The sequence below is a fragment of the Urocampus carinirostris genome, chromosome 7, assembly GCF_059441175.1.
Source record: "Urocampus carinirostris isolate Australia breed hairy pipefish chromosome 7, RoL_Ucar_1.0, whole genome shotgun sequence".
NCBI classification, from domain to species: domain Eukaryota; kingdom Metazoa; phylum Chordata; class Actinopteri; order Syngnathiformes; family Syngnathidae; genus Urocampus; species Urocampus carinirostris.
Window position 1 is genome coordinate 35,195,740 of NC_142355.1, and position 21,286 is coordinate 35,217,025.

At 39.6% G+C, this 21,286-nt stretch overlaps 1 protein-coding gene across 1 annotated transcript in view; it reads left to right on the forward strand.

Annotated features, from left to right (window-relative positions):
• Window positions 1–20,668, forward strand: part of ptpn9a (protein tyrosine phosphatase non-receptor type 9a) — a 34,545-nt gene extending 13,877 nt beyond the window's left edge. Inside the window, exons 4-13 of the mRNA XM_088340693.1 lie at window positions 565–689; window positions 1,850–1,955; window positions 2,051–2,158; window positions 4,485–4,801; window positions 7,954–8,041; window positions 8,357–8,426; window positions 10,136–10,214; window positions 10,283–10,433; window positions 10,510–10,717; window positions 16,715–20,668. Coding sequence (XP_088196819.1) covers window positions 565–689; window positions 1,850–1,955; window positions 2,051–2,158; window positions 4,485–4,801; window positions 7,954–8,041; window positions 8,357–8,426; window positions 10,136–10,214; window positions 10,283–10,433; window positions 10,510–10,717; window positions 16,715–16,905 — 1,443 coding nt within the window. The 3' untranslated portion in view covers window positions 16,906–20,668. The remainder of the gene's footprint in view (window positions 1–564; window positions 690–1,849; window positions 1,956–2,050; window positions 2,159–4,484; window positions 4,802–7,953; window positions 8,042–8,356; window positions 8,427–10,135; window positions 10,215–10,282; window positions 10,434–10,509; window positions 10,718–16,714) is intronic.
• Window positions 20,669–21,286: the final 618 nt, after the last annotated feature.

The following is a 21,286-nucleotide window of genomic DNA, read 5'->3' on the forward strand; positions in this document are numbered from 1 at the left end:
CGATTTTTGTCTTGCAATCCTTTACTGGCGGTTCTAGTAGCTCCCCCCACCTGCTGCTAAAGTTAACCACTGACATCGGTTCTGAGCAACTACATCGAGTCGCTCTTTTCAACCAACCCAGTCTTTTTTTTTAATCCATCTGCTTCCTTTTCTAGCCACTCATGTAACCCACTTGGCTGCAGGCTATAGCTGGTATAGCTGCTATTGTTTTTGTAATTGCTCCGTGTAAATATAGCTAACTTTGTCTTTCAGTTTCACTCGCCTTCCTTAGCTGCGTTCCGTGATTCAGCTTTCTGACATTTGAAAAAATTTCTGCTCGGCTCTTGCAATCGTTAGTCAGTTGCGTCTCTCACTAGAGAGTTGAGTTATCCGCTTACACCAGCTCAAGTAGGCTTCCAAATGCCAAGTGGTATCCTTCGAGCTTCCATAGTGTGTGTCTTCTTTAAACGTGTTTTCCATCTCGATTTAAAGTTATGACGACATCTTGTGGTGAAATATAACACACTGTCACTTTAAATGGAAAATATGGGAATGTGATGCAAAACGTGTTTTTGGTGATCGCAGAATGCCCGCGATCCGTCGGGGGCCTCCATCGCCTTGTACACTGCCAAACATCATCACCCGAACAAGACGGGCCACCACGTAGTTCTGCAGGCTCTTTTCTACCTCCTGGATCGTGCGGTGGAAAGGTGAGTTTCTTTAGCTTCTATGCCATCTCATTTTGTTCTTTATTGCAAGTGTAATTCAAAATCTATCAAGTTTTCGAAGTCTTGCATTTTGGAAGACCAAGGTTTGAAAGAATGGCAGATGAAACGGAAGTTTTCACTGCAATGCACAGAGGCTAAAATCTGATTGGACGAAAAAGTCAATGCAGCCATAGCTTTGCCTCTATTTAATCTCTCCCTCCTTCAACACTGCTGATGTTCTGCATAAAATGATCGATCATTATAGTACTTTTAAATGACTGTGTGTAATAATTCCCCACTAGAGTTCGTTGTAGCTTAGAACAGAGCTGAAGTGTCCTTTCAAAGAAGACAAACCGCGTAAGCCCAAAAAAATAATAAGTTTGAAACTCTTGAGCAAGGCTGGTGTTAATCCCTGCCTGAGAAAACGAAAGACTGAATGAGCATTATACACATGGACGGCTGAAAAGGGAGGACCGTTGGAGTTGCTCAGAGCTCGTGTTGAGATGCTAACTTCTGCCAAGAAGCTACCAAAAAGGGAAATACATATTGCAAGAGCAAGCTTTATTTTCATGGAGTACCTAACAATAGCGGCCTATGGCGAGCCAGCAGCCAAGTGGATGATTAGCTAGAGAAGGAAACGGTGGAAATAAAAGCATCAGATGCCTGAAATAAAGAACTCTGTGACATTTGCTTGCATGACCAGCTGAAGGTGAGTGACACTAAAGGACCAATCAGGAGCATCCGATAATAACATTAGCGGCTAGCGCGGAGCCATAGCCAGCTGCCAAATGGTGAATATAAATGGCTGTAGAAGCAAAAGGGGGACAAGACTCTGCGACAAACACAATCGGGGCTCAGCTGTTGGTGTCCCTTAAGTGCTATAGGCAGCATCGGACAAGTTATCTAGGCAAAAATTGGAATATTTGAATCTCCAGTGTTTTATTTAAGTGTATTTACATTTTACACCACTAGGGGTCGCTATATAATACACACTGCAGCTTTAAGTCGCTTGTCAATATGCTGAAGCTGTGTTGGAGGTGGGAAGACTGAAAAACAGGCAAGACTATTGTTTATCAAGAACTAGGGTCCCCTTCCCCTGTCCTAGGTCAAGACTTTAAGGATTGCAACAAAATGGATGTATAAGTATATTTTGTGTTTTGCAGTTTTGAGACCCAAAGGAACGGCCTGGTGTTTATATACGACATGGCCGGTTCCACTTTCACAAACTTCGAGCTGGACCTGAGCAAGAAGATTCTGAACACACTGAAGGTTCGTCTTTTTCCTTTTTAGCCAAATCAATAATATTAAAATGAATACCCTACGCTTTTTCCAAGTGAAAATTATTTTCCCATTTTCACCATTAGGGGGCATTCCCCGCTAGATTGAAGAAGGTGTTGATTGTTGGGGCGCCGGTTTGGTTTCGGCTGCCCTACAACCTGCTTAGCCTGTTGAAGGAGAAACTTCGGGAGCGGGTAAGTTCATAATCTTGGGATAGGAAGTTCTGATTCTGGGATCGCATTGGTGAAATTGTCATATGCCAGGGGATTAGAGGAAAGATCGGGGCTAAAAAAATCCAGCCTGACCCGACCCGTAGGTATTCAAGCCTGAACCAGACCAAACCTGAAGCTTTACTTCGTCTCCATGCATGTTTTGGCTAAAGTACCCAGTTTCGGGTTTCATTGGGGTCTAAAAAAATGACCTGAATGAGTGACATTCTAAGCTCGATTGAGTTCGGGCCAGGTCCAAGATCTTACCTCTACGGGGGATAATTGGCTAATCCTTGCAAACCCCGGTACTCCAGATAAAAGCATATTCAGGCAAAGCAAAAATAACATTTTATTTACCTTTGTTGTGACCTGACTTAAGATGGTACAGTGGGATTAGTACGTGGATGCAGAGAGAGGGAGTTGGTAGATTAAAATTGACATTGATTTTTGAACTTCCATTTGCAAAGATTGTTGTTGCCCTTAAAATACTTTTTAGCTTTAATTGCCCCTTATTCTTAATACACCCCAAAACTTGATTTTTGTAAATTTATTCATCTATTTATTCAGGTTTTTTGCTCATTTTGGTAAAAAAAAACATTGACAAATAATTATTCTTTTTTAGATTTTTTTAAAATAAATCTATAAATATTTCAAATTAACCAGGAATATAAGTTACTTTAAGGAGCTGTACGGAATTTGGAACATTTTACCTGCTGCCGCTACCTCCCAGCTTGTGTCATCCTTTTAGCCTCTGCTAAGCCTATGTCGCGCGTGCAAGTATGTGCAGATCTAAGACACACTCAAAAAACTTCCTTTTTCATGTTTTTGGGAGTTTGGGTTTGCGTTTAAACTGTACTTGAAACAGGACTGTTCTTAATTTTTCCATTTAATGTTACACTAACAAATACAGACAAAAAGACCCACAAGGATGAGCATTACATCACTCATTAGAATAAAAACAGAACAAAAACAATAACTCAACAACAAAATAATGTTACTTAATATGTTTGAAAAGGGGTAGTAAGAAGCAAATGCTTATATTCCCTACCCCTTCATCTTTCCTATGAAATACACCAATGATCCAACAACAATTGTAATAATATTAATAGTAACAGTTATGATATAACAATAGCAACAATAACACAAAGTTAACCACAGTTCTAGACACAATATTCCCAATCTTTCGTATCACTCATACCCCATTTTCTTTATCTCTGTAGTCCACCAGGAATGTTTTTTTTGTATTTAAATTTGAACAAGTGAATAGTTGGACATTGTTTGATCTCGTCTTGTAAATTATTCCAAAGTTTGACTCCACACACAGACACACGCATACTTTTCCTGGTGGTTCTCACCTTTGGGATTATGAATTTACTACAGCCCCTTAAATTATAATTTCCTTCTTTCCGAATGAATAATTTATGGATGTTTTCTGGCACTATGTTTTTGTTGACCTTAAATAGCAGTTGTGCAGCGAAAAATTTTACTTAATCCTCTAATTTTGATAATTTGGACTGCCGGAATAAAATATTAGTATGATCTCGATATCCTACCCCAATGCAGTTTACCAACATGCCAGCCCACCTGCACCTCAGGTCAGACTCAAATTTACGCTAAATCCCACAAGTGACATTTCTGAGTGTGTAGCTAAACAGACATGAAATACAATTTTATTAAAAAATGCAAGTAATAAAAGAATTCCACTAATATGTACATCTCTGGGCAGTGGGCAGGGGACACCCTGAACTGGTTGCCAGCCAGTCCCAGGGCACACAGGGATAGTCAACTCATATGCTCATTCACACCAATTTGGACCAGCCAATTAACCTGACATGCATGTTTTTGGCATGTGGGAGGAAACCGGAGTGCCCGAAGGAAACCCACGCAGGCACGGGGAGAACATGCAAACTCCACACGCGGAGGCTGCGGTAGCTGGACTTAAACCATGAATCTCTGCACCGTGCTAACCACCCGGCCACTGACTACCCATCTGCTGTGTATAATTATAATATCTATTAAAATACTATTATACTTTCAACTTCTTAAGAACACTTCGAATGACGTACCCCGCCTTTAATGGGATAAATTTTCATCCATTTCAATAACAATTAAGCTTTTTCAGTGTACATCTACTTTTCTCTGGTGATTGGGAGAGTTTAAGAGAAGGGGACAAGAAACTTGTTGTCATTTAGTGCCGTTGACTGCAATAGATGTCATTTCTCCATTTGGAAGTAAATTATATAAAGACTGAATACATATATAGGAGCTGCTATTGTTTAAAATCTGGGCTTTGTTCCAACATATCCTCCAGGTCCAAATGGTGAAGATGGCCGAGCTGCGCCAGCACCTCCCCAGAGACTGCCTCCCCGAGCACCTAGGAGGCTTGCTTCCCCTGGACGTCTTCAGCTGGAACCAGCAGCTGCTGGCCGGCCAGAACGGCAGGGTGGACCCGGTGGATGAGCTAGTGGGCATACCCCTGGAGGACTCTTCCGTTCACGTCCCCGGACCCGAGTCCATGCGGCCGCAGGAGCTGCTGACGCACCTTGGCAACCTTCAACGCTCGGGCATCCATTTGGAGTATGAGGAGCTCCGAAGAGAAGCGCCGCCCGGGACCTTCCACTGTTCACAGTGAGCTCGTTCGAATATTGATCGTCCTCACCCTATGATGTGGGATATGATGTTTTTTTGTGCATTTTCCCCATCACACAACATCAACAAAAGCTTATTCTGCGTGCCCAAAAACCTATATTTACTTTGCCGTGTTGGTGCGTATGCGGAATTAGGTTTCTAAGATGCCTGTCATTTATTAGTCAACGTCATATGAAATGCTGGTCTGCTATTAGGTTGAGTCACGGGCTCATGAAATTGTTGAAATAACATTGGCTGAACTACCTCCCACAATGCCTTTCTCTTGACTTGGTTTAAGACAATGTGTGTTCTGTAAAGACTTTGCCAGTCGGCGATACAAAATTCTATTTTTTTGTACTCTATTTATTGTCTATGGGTCTGAAGACTTGCAGTGATGTTAGAGGGAGAATCAAATACTTGATACCTATGGAAACGCAGCTTGTGACTATTAAGAAATAAGAAGACAAATGAGGCCTTACACGCGTTATTTATTCTTACAAAATAATCTTACACCATATTTATATTTTCAAATTTATTCATGTCCATAGTCAGACATTTTAAAATAGAATACAGTTTTAACAATTCGTATTTTACACTTGTTTCACTATACAGGACTGTCTCAGAAAATTAGAATATTGTGATAAAGTTCTTTATTTTCTGGAATGCAATTAAAAAAACAAAAATGTCATACATTCTGGATTCATTACTCATCAACTGAACTATTTCAAGCCTTTTATTATTTGAATATTGCTGATTTTGGCTTACTGCTGAAAAAAACTCAAAAATCCTACCTCAAAATATTAGAATACTTCCTCAGACCAAGTAAAAAATATAATTTTATAACAGCAAAACTAAATCAAACATTTGAAAATGTCCATTGATGCACTCAGTACTTGGTTGGGAGTCCTTTTGCACGGATTACTGCATCAATCCGGCGTGGCATGGAGGCAATCAGCCTGTGGCATTGCTGAGGTGTTATTGATGCCCAGGATGCTTCGATAGCGGCCTTCAGCTCATTTGCATCTGTAGGTCTGGTGTCTTTCATCTTCTTCTTAACTATACCCCAAAAATTCTCGATGGGGTTCTTGTCAGGGGAATTAGCAGGCCAATCAAGGACAGTGATGCCATGGTCAGTGCACCAGTTACTGGTGGTTTTGGCACTGTGGGCAGGTGCCAGATCATGCTGGAAAATGAAATCCTCATCTCCATAGAGCTTTTCAGCAGATGGAAGCATGTAGTGCTCTAAAATCTCTTGGTACACAGTTGCATTTACTCTGGACTTGATGAAACACAGTGGACCAACACCAGCAGCTGACATGGCTCCCCAAACCATTGCTGACTGTGGGAACTTCACACTGGATTTCAAGCAACTTGGATTTTGCTCCTCTCCAGCCTTTCTCCAGACTCTGGCGCCTTGACTTCCAAATGAAATGCAAAACTTGCTTTCGTCTGAAAAGAGGACTTTGGACCACTCTGCAACTGTCCAGTGCTTCTTCTCCATAGCCCAAGTCAGACGCTTCTTCCGTTGTCTTGAGTTCAGAAGTGGCTTGACCATGGGAATACGGCTATCGTAGCCCATTTCCCGGACACGTCTGTGAACTGTGGCTTTTGATACCTGGACTCCAGCTTCAGCCCACTGTCTTTGAAGCTCCCCCAAATTCTGGAAGCGGCTCTTCTTCACAATTTTGTTAAGGCTGCGGTCATCTCTCTTGGTTGTGCAGCGTTTCCGGCCACATTTTTCCCTTCCAACAGACTTTTTGTGGATATGCTTTGAAACTGCACTCTGTGAACAGCCTGCTCTTTGAGAAATGTCTTTTTGTGTCTTACCCTCCTGATGGAGGGTATCAATGATGGTCCTCTGGACAGCAGTCAGATCAGCAGTCTTCCCCATACTTGTGATTTAGTTTACTGAACCAAGCTGAGTGTTTTTAAGGCTCAGGAAACCCTCGCAAGGTGTTTCGAGTTAATTACATGATTCAGGTGATTAGTTGAATAGCCTACTTGTATACTTTTTCATGATATTCTAATATTTTGAGATAGGATTTTTGAGTTTTTTTCAGCTGTAAGCCAAAATCAGCAATATTCAAATAATAAAAGGCTTGAAATAGTTCAGTTGATGTGTAATGAATGTATGACATTTTTGTTTTTTTAATTGCATTACAGAAAATAAAGAACTTTATCACAATATTCTAATTTTCTGAGACAGTCCTGTATTCTTTGATACACACGAAGTACATGCTGGATGTACATTGTGTTCTGCAGCTGTGGAGGAATCCTTCGATCGATAGGTTTTTAATACATCTAGTTTTTAGCGTGGCTCTTTGTATTAAAGTGCGTCTCTAAATCATAGACACTGAGGGCAGCTATTTTCAAGGCTTTTCAGAGTCTTATTTTTTTTTTTTTTTCAAGCAACACAATACTAATTTTCCACACCTTTCTTGAAAGCTTGTATCAATCTCTTATGTCCTCTTGACATTTGCCTTTTCCTATTTTCTATTGGCTGAGCTCTTTCCCACAATGCCTTCATTTCCCTTTGTTGAGTTGTGCAACAGACTTTAATTTGTTTAGCTATGGGTCCCAAAACTTGCAGTGATGCTAAAGGGAAAAGCAAAAGAATGATAACCATGGAAAAATAGCTTGCGATTATCAAAACGAATAAGGCACACGCATCGCTACCCTTGCTAAGGAATAAATAGGGCTGTAACTAAATGTCAATCGAGACCAATATTAAGTATAGGTCACGAATCAAAGGAAGTAAATCTTGGAAGAGCAAGTTAAATCGATTCATTTTTAATATGCTGTCGTCGTCTTTTCCCCCTCTGCGTCCACCCACTAACTCTACTGTACCAGCTCATGTCACGTCACACCATAGGTAAATTAAATCACATTTCTCCTTTGAGTGTTTATGTATTTATAATGTTATGTAATCATATACACATATAACACGTAAGAAGTACCTACAATATTGTTGTGTTAATGTTTTTATCTGCGGTAACAGAGCATGGCAAAACATCAGCGAATTACCAACGGTTCCTATTCCCCATCATACTGCAATTTCACTCTATGAACCCCACCTAAGAACAGATAAATGTTGTATCCTAAAATGTTCAGCAGTTGCTAAACCTTTGTGAAATATTCTTGATATTTTACAGAGCGGTCTTCAATCTAGAGAGGAATCGATATGGAGACGTCCTTTGTCTTGATCAAACGAGAGTCCGCCTGAAACCCAGAAAGAACGAGGTTCGACACGCTCTGCTCTGAGCTAATCGACGCTGGTGATAGACTGATATCATTTTTACAAAACTAATTTTTAGTGGTTGACTAATATTTAAAGCCGATATACGCTCAGGATTTTGAATATTACAAACATATATAGTGTATAAATAATTACTTAAAATAAGAAACATTTTCTACTGATTGGTTGAAATTAAATTTTTTCCACCAACACATTGAGTGTTGGCATCAATAAACGCATTTGTTAATTATCTGTCTATCTCCAGTTGCTGTGTCGTTGAAAGTGTACAGTATAACTGATTTAATAAAATCTCCCAACAGAGATCTGACTATATCAATGCCAGCTTCATGGACGGCTATAAACAGAAGCATGCATATATTGGTACTCAAGGTATGGCAGCAGTTTTATACATGTTAGATTCATCTTCTGTATGATTGTCAATGTTGCTATCCTATTAAGGGGAGCATTGGGAATATGATTTTTGTGTTGTTTTTAATTTTTTTAATTTTATTTTTTTATATGAATTATGGATGCATTATAACTGTTTTTTTTTCTACCGATGCAGATATCCTTTTATGATTATGGGTGTGTTCATCTTGTGGAAACACGTCAATTTTAAACATACAAGTGCTCCAATAATCAATAACGGTGTCTGAAATAACGTCTGCCCGGACGCCCGGGGCGTGCATCTTTTACGTCGGACGTACAACTTACACAACGTCTCTGCCCGGGTGGCTGACAACTTTTTCAAGAAAAAAAAAACAAAAGATTTGCATACTCTGTAACCAATGAGAAGTCTGCATCGAATAATTTTGTGCTTCCGGACTTTCCCGAGCGTTATAAGGTCGCTCATTTGCTTATCATTTAGACGCACAGAGAACACAAAAAAAATCGATGAGTGGTTAGGAATCAAGCCAAAACCTCAACCCCAGAAGAAAGATTCAAAAGAAGCTAACAAAATTTATGACACTGCAAAACGTAAACCTACATTAAAAGCAGGTGGCTTGTAGCAGACGCTGCAACGCAAAGATTGCATGAATGAAGATGAGGAAATACAGGTACATACTGATGGCAGATGGAAAAAATGCAATGAATGTTATCAGTAGATTTATAATAAACTCAATTTTAAAGTGTTGTTCTGTTATGTATTCTGATTATCCTTAATACTTTGCAACAATGTTTTTTTTTTTTTTTTTTTTTTACGACTAGTCGTCTTATTGTGTTTCAAGTTGTGAAAAATGGGGCAGGCAACTTTTCAGAGTTGGCTGCCCTTGTGTCCGCTAACTTTTTGTCACGAGTTTCAGACACTGTCAATAATATTAAAAATGATCACTTATTCTTGTTAATTGGCATTAACTTAGCTGTACACATTTGTTATTATAATCAATCAGTTGAATTATCTAACCAGGCCCATCAGAGTATGTCAAAAAAGAAGCGAGTCTCAAGGTTATTTTTTAAAATAAATGCAGACCAAATGCTCTCTCTGGCCGCTAGAGGACAGTAAATGTGTAAAAGAACTAGGTCTAGAATGTGGACTAAAGGAGTCCGTACCAGGAAGCTGGAACATTTGGCCGAAAAAGGTAATGGAGGTCAATCATAGCTGTCCGCTTGATTCACATTTATTGAAGCAATAATTTGCCAAAGTATTTAAATATGTACACTACACTTTGAGAAAAAAGTACACTTTGTGTCGCGATTAAGACTCTTATTGCAGACTTTGCCTAACGATCCTTTTTACCATACAAACGTATGCAGGAGTGCGAATAAATAAAGGAAAAATAATGTTTTAAAGACATCCAATCAGCTTGAACACATGCGACTGATCATAGCCAAGCTCTCAGGTGCCTTGGGCACCTTAAGAGGAGACACAACCAAGTTGAGCTACTACTTCAACAGAAAATCAAAACATATTCTGATGTCGAATATAAATGATTCGAATCCTTCCAAAAAGTAATGTCAGCCGATTGTATATTACATCATGGCATCAGGTGACTATGTTGAGTTTGTTTTCAATCGGACTGATAACTGTTCGATAATTATTGTGCATCCTTTATTTATATGTATAGAATTGGTTTAATTTTGATTGTGTCGCCCTCTAGGTCCCCTTGAAAAGACCTACGCTGACTTTTGGAGAATGGTTTGGGAGCAAAATGTGCTTGTGGTCGTCATGACGACCAGGTAGTGCTTTTATTTTCTTGTCTATTTTCAAGTCGCACCTGTTAGAATCCCTTTCGTCCCGGTTTCAGGACTGAGGAAGGCAGTCGAAGGAAGTGCGGACAGTACTGGCCCTTGGACCAAGGTGGGCAAGAGGTTTACGGCCACATCGCTGTGGTCAACCAAAAAGTGGAGCACCACACCCACTATAACCACACCACCCTGGAGCTGCACAACACTGAGGCAAGGCAGTTTTGCTCAAATATTGCCATCCAGGGCCGGGCAATATACTGAAATAAATTCTGTATGGTCCAAGCAGACGTGCGAACAGAGACAAGTGAGTCATTTCCAGTACCTGAGCTGGCCGGACTACGGTGTCCCCACCTCGGCCGTGACTCTCATCGACTTCCTGGCGGCGGTGAAGAGACAGCAGGCCACCATGTGCAAATCATTGGGACCTCGGTGGACGGGACACCCGCAGGGACCTCCCATGGTGGTTCACTGTAGCGCAGGAATCGGGAGGACAGGTGAGATCGCGAAACTCACGTGGGTTAATTTTTTTTGGGTTAGTTTGCCATCGGCCATATTTACATAAAATTATGGGAAGCGGTGTGTTAAATGAGTTCTGTCTAGGACTGAACTACTGAGGTGGCGTAGCGCCGGGAGGAGCTAGGCAGACGTGCTAGTTGTTATCTTAAGCGACTGGAGCTTTTACCGCGTTGATTTAATGTGATCTAAAGTAAAAACCCTTAAAACGGTCTTTATGTGAACTAAAAACGATCTCCCTTATGTCACCTAAAATACGCCTATTATAAAAGAAATACAAAGCCAAAGGTACAAAAATAAGCCAGCTTCCGCATTAGCATAGTGTAGTCAGTTCAAGTCACGTTTATTTGTACAGTATAGTTGGCGCCAAAGGAGCGGGCACAGATGATTCACATTGGTAATCATGACAGTAGTGGCCTAAACCCTTTACCCTTTTGGTGTCTGATATACATGACAGAAAAAACAAGCCTTGCTACCTTTATATACGTCCAAATTTAAATGTGCCACCCCATGTGTAAAACAAGAATAACAATCAATGAAAACATACAATTTGGCTCCTACGAGGTGTATAATTTTGATGAACTCAAAACGTCCTGGAAATAATGTTGTTCTAGTATAGGTAGTGTACATTAGAGGTAAGATCGGGCCAAAAAAAAGCACCCGAGCCCGACGCAGGCCCGAGGGGTATTAAACCCGACCCGGACCGAGCCCGACTAATTAACTGGATTTGCTGGCCCGGCCCGAAAGGGGCCCGAAATTACATATTTTATTTATAAGGAGGGGTGATTTATGATAACAAATTAAACTCTGCCTTTTGTTACAACATCTAGGCCTAAGTTAAATAAAACTGTATGAACATTTACATCTTTTATATTTCTGTGTCTGCACTGCAGATGTTACATTAAGCGACAATCTGTCATTGACGGTTTTTTTTTTTTTGAGGTAGCGAAAACATTTAAGGGCGTCCGTCATTTTGACGACTTGATCATTGGGCCATAATCCACAGCAGCAGTAGTAGTACGTCCTTAAGATTTTAGCGCAGCACTTTCATTGCGTGTTGTGCCCTTTTCCGACTCCTATGCAAATCCCCCCCCCCCTGATCGTATTCTATATAAGTCGCTTATTAAAACAATAAAGCGAGCTAATTATAATAATTGGGAGATCCTAGTCTATATAACGCGTTTATTTAAACAATAAAGCGTGATTTTATTCTGCAAATTGCGTTTTTTAACGCGGATGAAAATGTCACCAACGTCAATGTACGCTTCCGACAAAAGCGATCGTATTCTATATAAAACGCTTATTAAAACAATAAAGCGAGCTAATTATAATAATTGGGAGATCCTAGTCTATATAACGCGTTTATTTAAACAATAAAGCGTGATTTTATTCTGCAAATTGCGTTTTTTAACGCGGATGAAAATGTCACCAACGTCAATGTACGCTTCCGACAAAAGCGATCGTATTCTATATAAAACGCTTATTAAAACAATAAAGCGAGCTAATTATAACAATTGGGAGATCCTAGTCTATATAACGCGTTTATTTAAACAATAAAGCGCGATCGTATTCTACAAATTGCGTTTTTTAACGCGGATGAAAATGTCACCAACGTCAATGTACGCTTCCGACAAAAGCGATCGTATTCTATATAATACGCTTTAAAACAAAATAAAGCGAGCTAATTATAATAATTGGGAGATTCTAGTCTATATAACGCGTTTATTTAAACAATAAAGCGCTATCGTATTTTACAAAATGCGTTTGTTAATGCGGATGGAAAAGTCACCAACGTCACTGTACGCTATGATTTCCGCAATCACAACTAATTGTACACAAATAATATTTATTTGATTTACTATAATATCCGTATGTAATGTCTTTTTTATTGTGAATGAAACCCTGGTTGCATTGGATCCCGCGGTGTAAACAAATTGTTGTTTTTTTCATTTAAAATCGGAGGGGGGGAGGAATTTGCATAGGAGTCGGAAAAGGGCACAACAGGGGCAGAGCGACAAAGAACAATGGCATGTGTATAATATATTATATTATTCTTGTTGGTCCGACTCCATATCGGGGATACCAGGCCAAAATCACGCGAATTTGCGGAGGGGAAGATTATTAAGAGGACAGCATTCACGTCACGTCACGTGCACAGAGCATGCTCTGGCTCCGTTAAAAGCAATTACAGCTCCTTCTCCGTTTTATCCAAATTATTTATTTTATAACAAGTATTCCTTGGTCTAGTATCCATACATAGTTTAAGTATATATTTTTAATGAACATATATTTATAATTATTAATTAATTTAAAAAAAAAAAAAAAAAAAGCAGGACCGAACCCGACACGACCCGACCGTATGACTGACATTTCAGGCCCGACCCGGCCCGAAATTGCCTCGGGTTCGGGCTCGGGCCATAAATCTTAGGTCTAGTGTACATTACTTAGAATGTTCTGTAAAGCAACAGTGTGTGTTATTTACTGCCTCCTAGTGGTAAAAATGTAAAGTACAATACAATGCGGGAGAGACTAATCGGGAAGAACGGGAGATTTCCCCATGGACTGGCTCATGTCAAGGTCGAGTTGGGCTGGCTAGATGAGAAAATTAATTTTAACAAGTATCCAACCTTATTCGTACATTCATTCTCTAATCAGGTATTTGGCCACATTCAGCGCAGCCCAAAACATCGTAGCAAATGATCTTTCTCCTCCCAAATTTAAAGTTGGTTTGGCCCACCACCATTATTCTTTTCTGTTGTGGTTAAATTAACACAGGACAGCGCGAATTATGAGTCAGGTGTAGAAAGGTGCTAGTTTGATTTTAAAAAAAGCCAGGAAAAGAAACGTGTTAAAAGACAGTTATGATTAATTTCACTCATCTTGCACGTTTTGCCTGTCTTACGTGAATTTTGTGCTATGTGTTTGCAGAATTTAGCAGTTAACTACCTTTACAGGTAGCTCCTCTTACTCAAAATATCTCGTAGTGATGGGAAGTCTGTCTGTTTTTCGAAAAGTGGCTCTTTTGGCTTGGCTCACTAAAAAGAGCAGGCCTTTTTGGCTCCCAAAATCCTCTACAGATTGTTTTTGATGCTTGTGTCCCTATATATTAAAAGTTATTATGCACTGTACTGTTACCCAATGCTAAATCTATGGTCTCCTGGACATCCCGGAAGGGGAATTACCACTTGTGAGGCCCCTTCTCAAGGTTTCTTATTTTCCTCGTTTTGAGTTTTTCCTTGCCCGCATGTTGGTTTAAGATCAGGGGGTGGTGTAAATGTAACCTGTGCATTCCTTTGCAACATCTTATGATTAAGGGCTATACAAATAAATGTATACTTGACTTTTCGGGACAAATAAAGCTCGCGGGGGTGCTGGAGCCCATCCCAGCCATCTTCGGGCATTGGGCAGGGGACACCCTGAACTGGTTGCCAGACAGTGTTAGGGCACACAGGGAAAGACAATTGGCTCGCTCATTCAAACCTAGGGGACTATTTAGACCTGCCACTTAACCTAATATGCATGTTTTTGGAACGTGGGAGGAAACAGGAGTGCCCAGAGGAAACCCACGCAAGCACGAGGAGAACATGGAAACTCCACACAGGAGACAGGAGGATCGAGCTCATGACCCCAGAACTGTGCCACACACGGGCTAACCACTGCGCCGCTGTGCTGTCCGGAAAAAATACAATTAAAGGCAAAAAGAGAAAAAAGAAGAAACAAATAAATAAATGAAAATAAAAGGAGTAAAGGCTAGAAGAATCAAAAGAACACCAGGAAAATAAGAAAAAGAAAAATCCTAGTAATCAGAAAAAAGCTTGGCAAAAACAAAAGAAGATGAAGGAAAATGAAAAATACATATAAAAGAAGAAAGAGCAGGTGAGCAGTAACTTCCTCACCGATGCCTACCATGTAATTGGACTGGCATATGAGCTTCTCTGCTTTAAAACTAGACCAAGAAGTGCACGGTCTCAGGAGCTTTTGGAGCCCTTCATGCTGACGCACCCTGAAAAGGAAATTCTCATGCCTATAGACATGACATTGTCACCAACAGTTGCAGAGACCACATCATGAGAGCTTGCTGCTGTTCCATTCAATTAAATTTCTCCTCCATAGCTAAGTGGGCCGACTTTGGGTATAAAACTCCCAGGCTAAAAAAGGGCCTCACTCCGGCCCACGTATAATATAGTAACCATCATATGAACATGCATTTTTCAAAATACTTTCAGGTCAAGAGATTAGAATTTTTAAGCCAAGTCATGTTTATTTGTATAGCACTTACAAAGAGTCTCAAAGGGCTGCACAGAACACAGATTATTGCAAACCACCCCAACTATTATTACACCATCCCCTGATCTAAAACCTTCATCCACCCACTACTCCAATTGACCAGTTAGTCATGTCACACAAAATGTAAAAGTACGTTTTCCTTCACATGTGTATTCAATTATAATTTTTTTTAATCATATTACATATAAGTTGTACTTCGGAACATCTACCTGTGAAAACAAAGTTTACATTTGTTGCTCATTTAGTAGTACATACTGTTTTTCAATTTTAATATTTTTATCCGAGAGGACCAGATGTCCAAAAGACATTAGCTAATGACCATAGGGTTTTATCACCTGTCATGCAGCAATTTAACTTTTCATTCAGGGAGCGGTTGAAGAGAGGGTGTAAGCGGAGAAGTTACTTAAATGGCCAGTAAAAGATTGAATTTGTCAAGCCAAGTCGCTAACATAATTGACTAGAGAAGGAAACAATGGAAAAGGTATGGATAACTGATGCTTGAACCACAGAACTCCGCATCGTTCACCCTCATGACAAATTTTGGACAGCAAGCGGCCTTAAAAGACTACGCATGAGCAGCGAACAATAACAATAGAGGCTAGCAGCAAGCCATAACCTGCAGCCAGTGTCTAACACGAGTGGCTAGAAATGGTTGGAAAAAAGTCAAACACGCCTGAACCAATGGACTCGGCCACCATCACATACAAGGCTTAGCTGTGGAAAGCGAGTGATACTATAGGACAAATGTGTACAACGGTGCCCACCACATTTTTTTATATGGCCCGTGTGACAATGCAAGAGAAGTATTGACTTGCAGTTGTCCACAAGCTGTCACGAACGAAGGCGCAACTTGCAAAGCACCCATTGTAGCTGTATTTTCTGACTACCATTAATCAACCAGAGAACATTGAGGAAACCCGTCCTCGTGTTATTTTATTCTAAATAAAATGTGGCTCCTTAGAGGCTTATGTGAAGCTGTTTAAAGAAGCTTCAGCTCATTTCAATAAAAAATATGAAATATAACAGAGGTTCCTATATTTACGTAAACATTTTTAATGAAAAAATTAGAAGAAGCAGAAACAGTTTGAAATATTTCAATCCACCAGATGAATAAGTGTTTGTTATGCTATTTTTGTCACTTTTCAGTTTGCATGGATTTTCGCTGAGTTAAATAAACTGCAGTGGAAATGAATTAAATTGTTACATTTGCTGTTTTCCTACAAATTCACAGTTGATAAACACCATAAGAGAGGAATACCTATTAAGGAAAAAAACCCGAATTATCATGTTATAATCAAATTTTAGATCCCTCGAAAAAGACGCCCAGCCATCCAGCTAAGGCACACTTTTTATGCCATTAACGAGTCCGACCCCCGTGAGAATGTATTTTCTATTATGTGGCCACTGAGCTAATAGACTTTGGCACCACTGCTGTAGGATGAAGCAGGACCAGCTACTGTAACAATAGTGGCTAGTGGCGAGGCACAACCTGCAGCCAAGCGGCTACAATGAGTGGCTAGAAGAGGAAACGGTGAAAAGAAAAGTTGAAGATGACAAGTGCTAGAAGGTTAAATATGTATTGGTTATTATTTGAATCAACTGTGTTTTGTCGAAATTTACACCACAGTGGCGTCGCTATATAACACACACTGAAACGCTATAAGTAAGCATCCATTTTTTTGTCTCTGCAGGGACCTTCTGTGCCTTGGACATTTGTCTATCGCAGCTTCAAGACGTGGGCTCGCTCAACGTTTGCCAGACGGTTCGCCGCATGAGGACGCAAAGGGCCTTCAGTATCCAAACCCCGGACCAGTACTACTTCTGCTACAACGCCATTTTGGAGCATGCGCAAAGGCAGGGCCTGCTCCCGGCCAATCAGTGAGCTCCGTTCCATTCCGCAACTTTCCCAATTCTGCTGCCGGCCGTGTGACGCTCGTCTTAGCTTGGCCTTTTTTCTTTTCCTGGGACCAGTTGAAAGCATGTGACCTTGTGTATGTAAGTGTGTTAAAAAGAACAAGTAAGTGGATTGTCAGTTTATGGTCTCGATGCTATCGAGCCCTAGCAGCGATTAGGGGGGGGACTGTAAACGTCCGATGTTCATTTCGTTTAACAAACATTTTTTTAAACAAATACCAAATTTATAAGAGTATAACGTGGTTTTTTTTTGTTAGTTTTTTTTTTCAACCTAAAAAAGTACTCAAAGTTCGGGCCCATGTTAGACACAAGGTTTTACAGTTGCATATTACCAAAATGATTGATCAGTAAAAAACGATTTCTGACCACAATCACAAAAAATGGATGCAACGGGAATCAAACCCGGATTGCGGCGGTTACAGCAGCAAATCCTAAACACTGGACATGCAGTGATGGTAAATGGTCTGCATTTATATAGCGCTTTTCAAGTCAATGAAGACCTCTTTACAATGTGCTTCAGACTTAGCCATTCACACACACACTCACACGCCAATAGGGAGTCAGCCATGCAAGGCGCCTACCTGCTCATTGGGGGCATTAGGGATTCAGTGTCTTGCCCAAGGACACTTGGACATATAACACGAAGGAGCGTGATATAAATGACAAACAAAAAGGCATTTGGTTTTATCTTGTTATTTTTAGTACGAGAGGCGAACGTTAAAGAAAGGAGAAAACAGAAAGTCGCCCTGAAAGATCCGAATGAACACAAACAAGCACAAGGGAAACTATTCTTGGTTTAGTCTGATGATGAACATTAAATATGTTGTATATTTTACGTTGGTATTGTGTGCATAGTTTAGTGTTAATAAATTAATCATGATCACATTTATTTGACAACATGTGTCATTTACAATGCTAAGAATAGAATCAAATTTATTGTCATTGTAACGTGAAATACACAACAAAATTAACATTCATCTCTTGTACCGTAAATCTAAAGTGATGATGAGATAATATATAATGCCTTTTCACATGTCATTTATAGTGGTCCAGTGGATAAAATTCGGCACTCTCCCCGCCGCTACTTGGGTTTGATTCCCATTGCATCCAACGCAAAGTTTAAGCTGAGTAAAAGTGAAACAAAATGTTTTAATTTAAAAAATGGGTGCGCGTTATGTAATAATAATAATAATTTCCTTTGTATTGTCATTCTTTGTAACAATGTACACAGAACGAAATGTCGATACACCTGACCCGTTGTAGCGAGCCGATGCAGCCGCAGCCAATGCTCGTATAGATACAAATTTTAAAACCATGATCAATTTTTCAAACATCTCAATTTGCGCTGCAACAAACTATTATTTTAGTTATGGATTTGCAATATAATATTTTTTCAGACAAGAAATCATAATACCCAGACAACTGACAAATAAAAAGTAGATGTTTTTAATGTACAGTAAACAGGATATGATATGAATGAAATTGCCGTATTGCAGGGGATAGAAGCCTATGGCAATTGGCTCCAGATAAAAACATTAAAATAACAAAATAGTAAATAATAAGTAGTACTTGCGTGTATTTGATTAAATGTCATTATAAATTGATAAAGATGTTAAGGAAAAAGGAAATTTTATGTACCTTTGGTGTGATGTCACTTGAGTTGGTACAATGGAGTTGGAGGGTGGATGCAGAGGGGGAAGATGACGTGGAATAAAATTAGAACTGATTTATGAACTTCCCCTTTCGAAGATTGTCTTGCACTTCTATTATTTTTTGAATCGCCTCAATTATAGTTTGAGTAGTCGTTGGTCCCATCCTGTGTATAAAAATAGTTATTTTCAGAGTAATGTAAATCGCTGGCGTTGTTTGTTTGACTATTAACTTTGCATCTGGCAAAATATAAATGTATAGTAATGTAATGTATATGTATATAAATATTAGACTTTTGGGGGGTAAAAACATAATTGCCAAATTGTGACCCATAACATTTTTATGAGTCGGCGATATTATTTACTTTTGATCAAACACAAAGTGAATCCGTATTCTTTTGTAGAAGACAATAAATGTCTAAAAATTACTTGTTAGTAGCTAAAACTGAGAAATTTTGATCCAATTTTTATTAAAATGTATTTAAAAAATTCATTTGATAACAAATATGATTTCACTTTTACTGTTGACATTATAACAAACGATCCATCTCATATGAAAGTAATCCGTTTTTTGCCTTACCACAATGAAACTAATTTGGAATTCTTCTAATGATATTTTTTGACGCGAGAGACTAACATGTTTGATTTAGCTCCTCCCCCATTTTAACGTTTCAGTTTTACACTTGAGTTCTACTTTCGTAAAACTCTTTGAAAATACCATGTTGTCTCTTGGGACATCACTCAAAGAGCACAAATAAAGAAAAGGTTGCAGGAAAATAAAATAACTGTAATAAACTAATAATGGATATCACATAGTTTATGTTGTCTTATATAGTGATCCACAAATTTTAAATATTCTTATTTGTGTGGCACTTTTTTTTTTAATGGTTTTCAAAAAACACCTCCAAACAGATGCACAACTTTCCTTAAAGAGTCAATCTAGTTGTTTTAGCACAAGTACGATTGTTAGAATTATTCTTGTCACAAGCTTCCTCCAGAGGGGGCTATACTTATGGTTGAGAGACAGACAGAGGTGGCCGGATCATCTAGCTGCAGGAGGGATGTCCTTGGCACTAAAACACTATAACACGGATCTAATTTACACTCAAATCTGATTTTGTGTAGTGGAACATGCAAAATTTTGTAAAAACATTTGTAAACTGTGAAGCGAATGTGTGCGCCACATGACCAATGCATGTCTCATTATATCAGAAAAAGAAAAACAATTTTTGCAGATGAAACTTCATAAGTGGTGCAATATTCTCCCCACACATGCACAGACACTCTCATTTGAACATTGGGCTAGGGCCCGATGTGTTTTTATCTATGTATTTCTTAAACAATCCCCCCAACCCAAGAAGTATTAGTTCAGAAACCCATATAATCACAACAGCCTGTACACATGGTAAATGGTCTGCATTTATATAGCGCTTTACAATGTGCTTCACACTTACCCATTCACTCACACACCAATAGGGAGTCAGCCGTGCAAGGCCTACCTGCTTATTGGGGGCATTAGGGATTCAGTGTCCCCCCCAAGGACACTTAAACATATAACAGCCGGGAATCGAACCTGCGACCTCTTGATCCCAAGACGCGCGTTCTGCCTCCTGAGCTAATGCCGCCCATGAGATCTCCGCTGTTCCTCGCTCAAATTATGAAGCGGTAGAGAGTTGTGTAACTACTTCTATAGAAAATCAAAATATATTCTAACGAGGAACAGAAATGCTTAGAATCTTTCCAGCAAATAGTGTTGGCTAACTAAATATTATAGTGTAGCATCAAGTAACGAATTAGCATGTTTTTTTTTTTCTAAAGGGCCGGTAACTGGGACGTCATTATCAATCCTATTTTTGACGTCTTCAAATTTAAACTGTCTCCCAGAAATATTGCAAAACCTTTGAAAAACGACAACATGAATGACCTCCTTATATTCAAACCTTACACAAACAGAATCTTAGCACTTTTTATGCACTAGAGTTCCCAAATACTAAACAGTGACAACGTTGACATGCAGGCAATAGTCCGACTGGGCTCAAAATTGTAATTTTGGAGCAATCTGAATAAATCCATCCATCCATTATCTGCATCGCTTATCCTCAGTAGGGTCGCGGGGGTGCTGGAGCCCATCCCAGCTATCTCCGGGCAGTGGGCAGGGGACACCCTGAACTGATTGCCAGACAGTCTTAGGACACACAGGGAAAGACAATTCGCTCGCTCATTCACACCTAGGGACAATTTAGACCGGCCACTTAACCTAATATGCATGTTTTTGGAACGTGGGAGGAAACCGGAGTGCCCGGAGGAAACTCACGCAAGCACGGGGAGAACATGAAAACTCCACACAGGAGGTCCGATCTCGTGACCTCAGAACTGTGCCGCACACGCGCTAACCACTGCTGCCCTTTGAATATATTACATACCTAATTACAAAAGGATAACGCCGTATACATAGTGTTTGGGATTATTACGATTACAAAGATGAAGTGAGCGCGCTATTATTTAGCAAATAGACGTTTCCAAATATAACTTTTGGCATTAAATAAAGGATTATTTTCTTAATGTACTTAACAAAAACACCAAAGTATCGTACTTGTTCGCTTCAAAAGTGTACTCCATTGCTGCGTCTCTTGTGTTTACGTGGGTTAACCAAAATAAGACACTATATATGGATGGACACAACTGTTCCCTCCACTATAT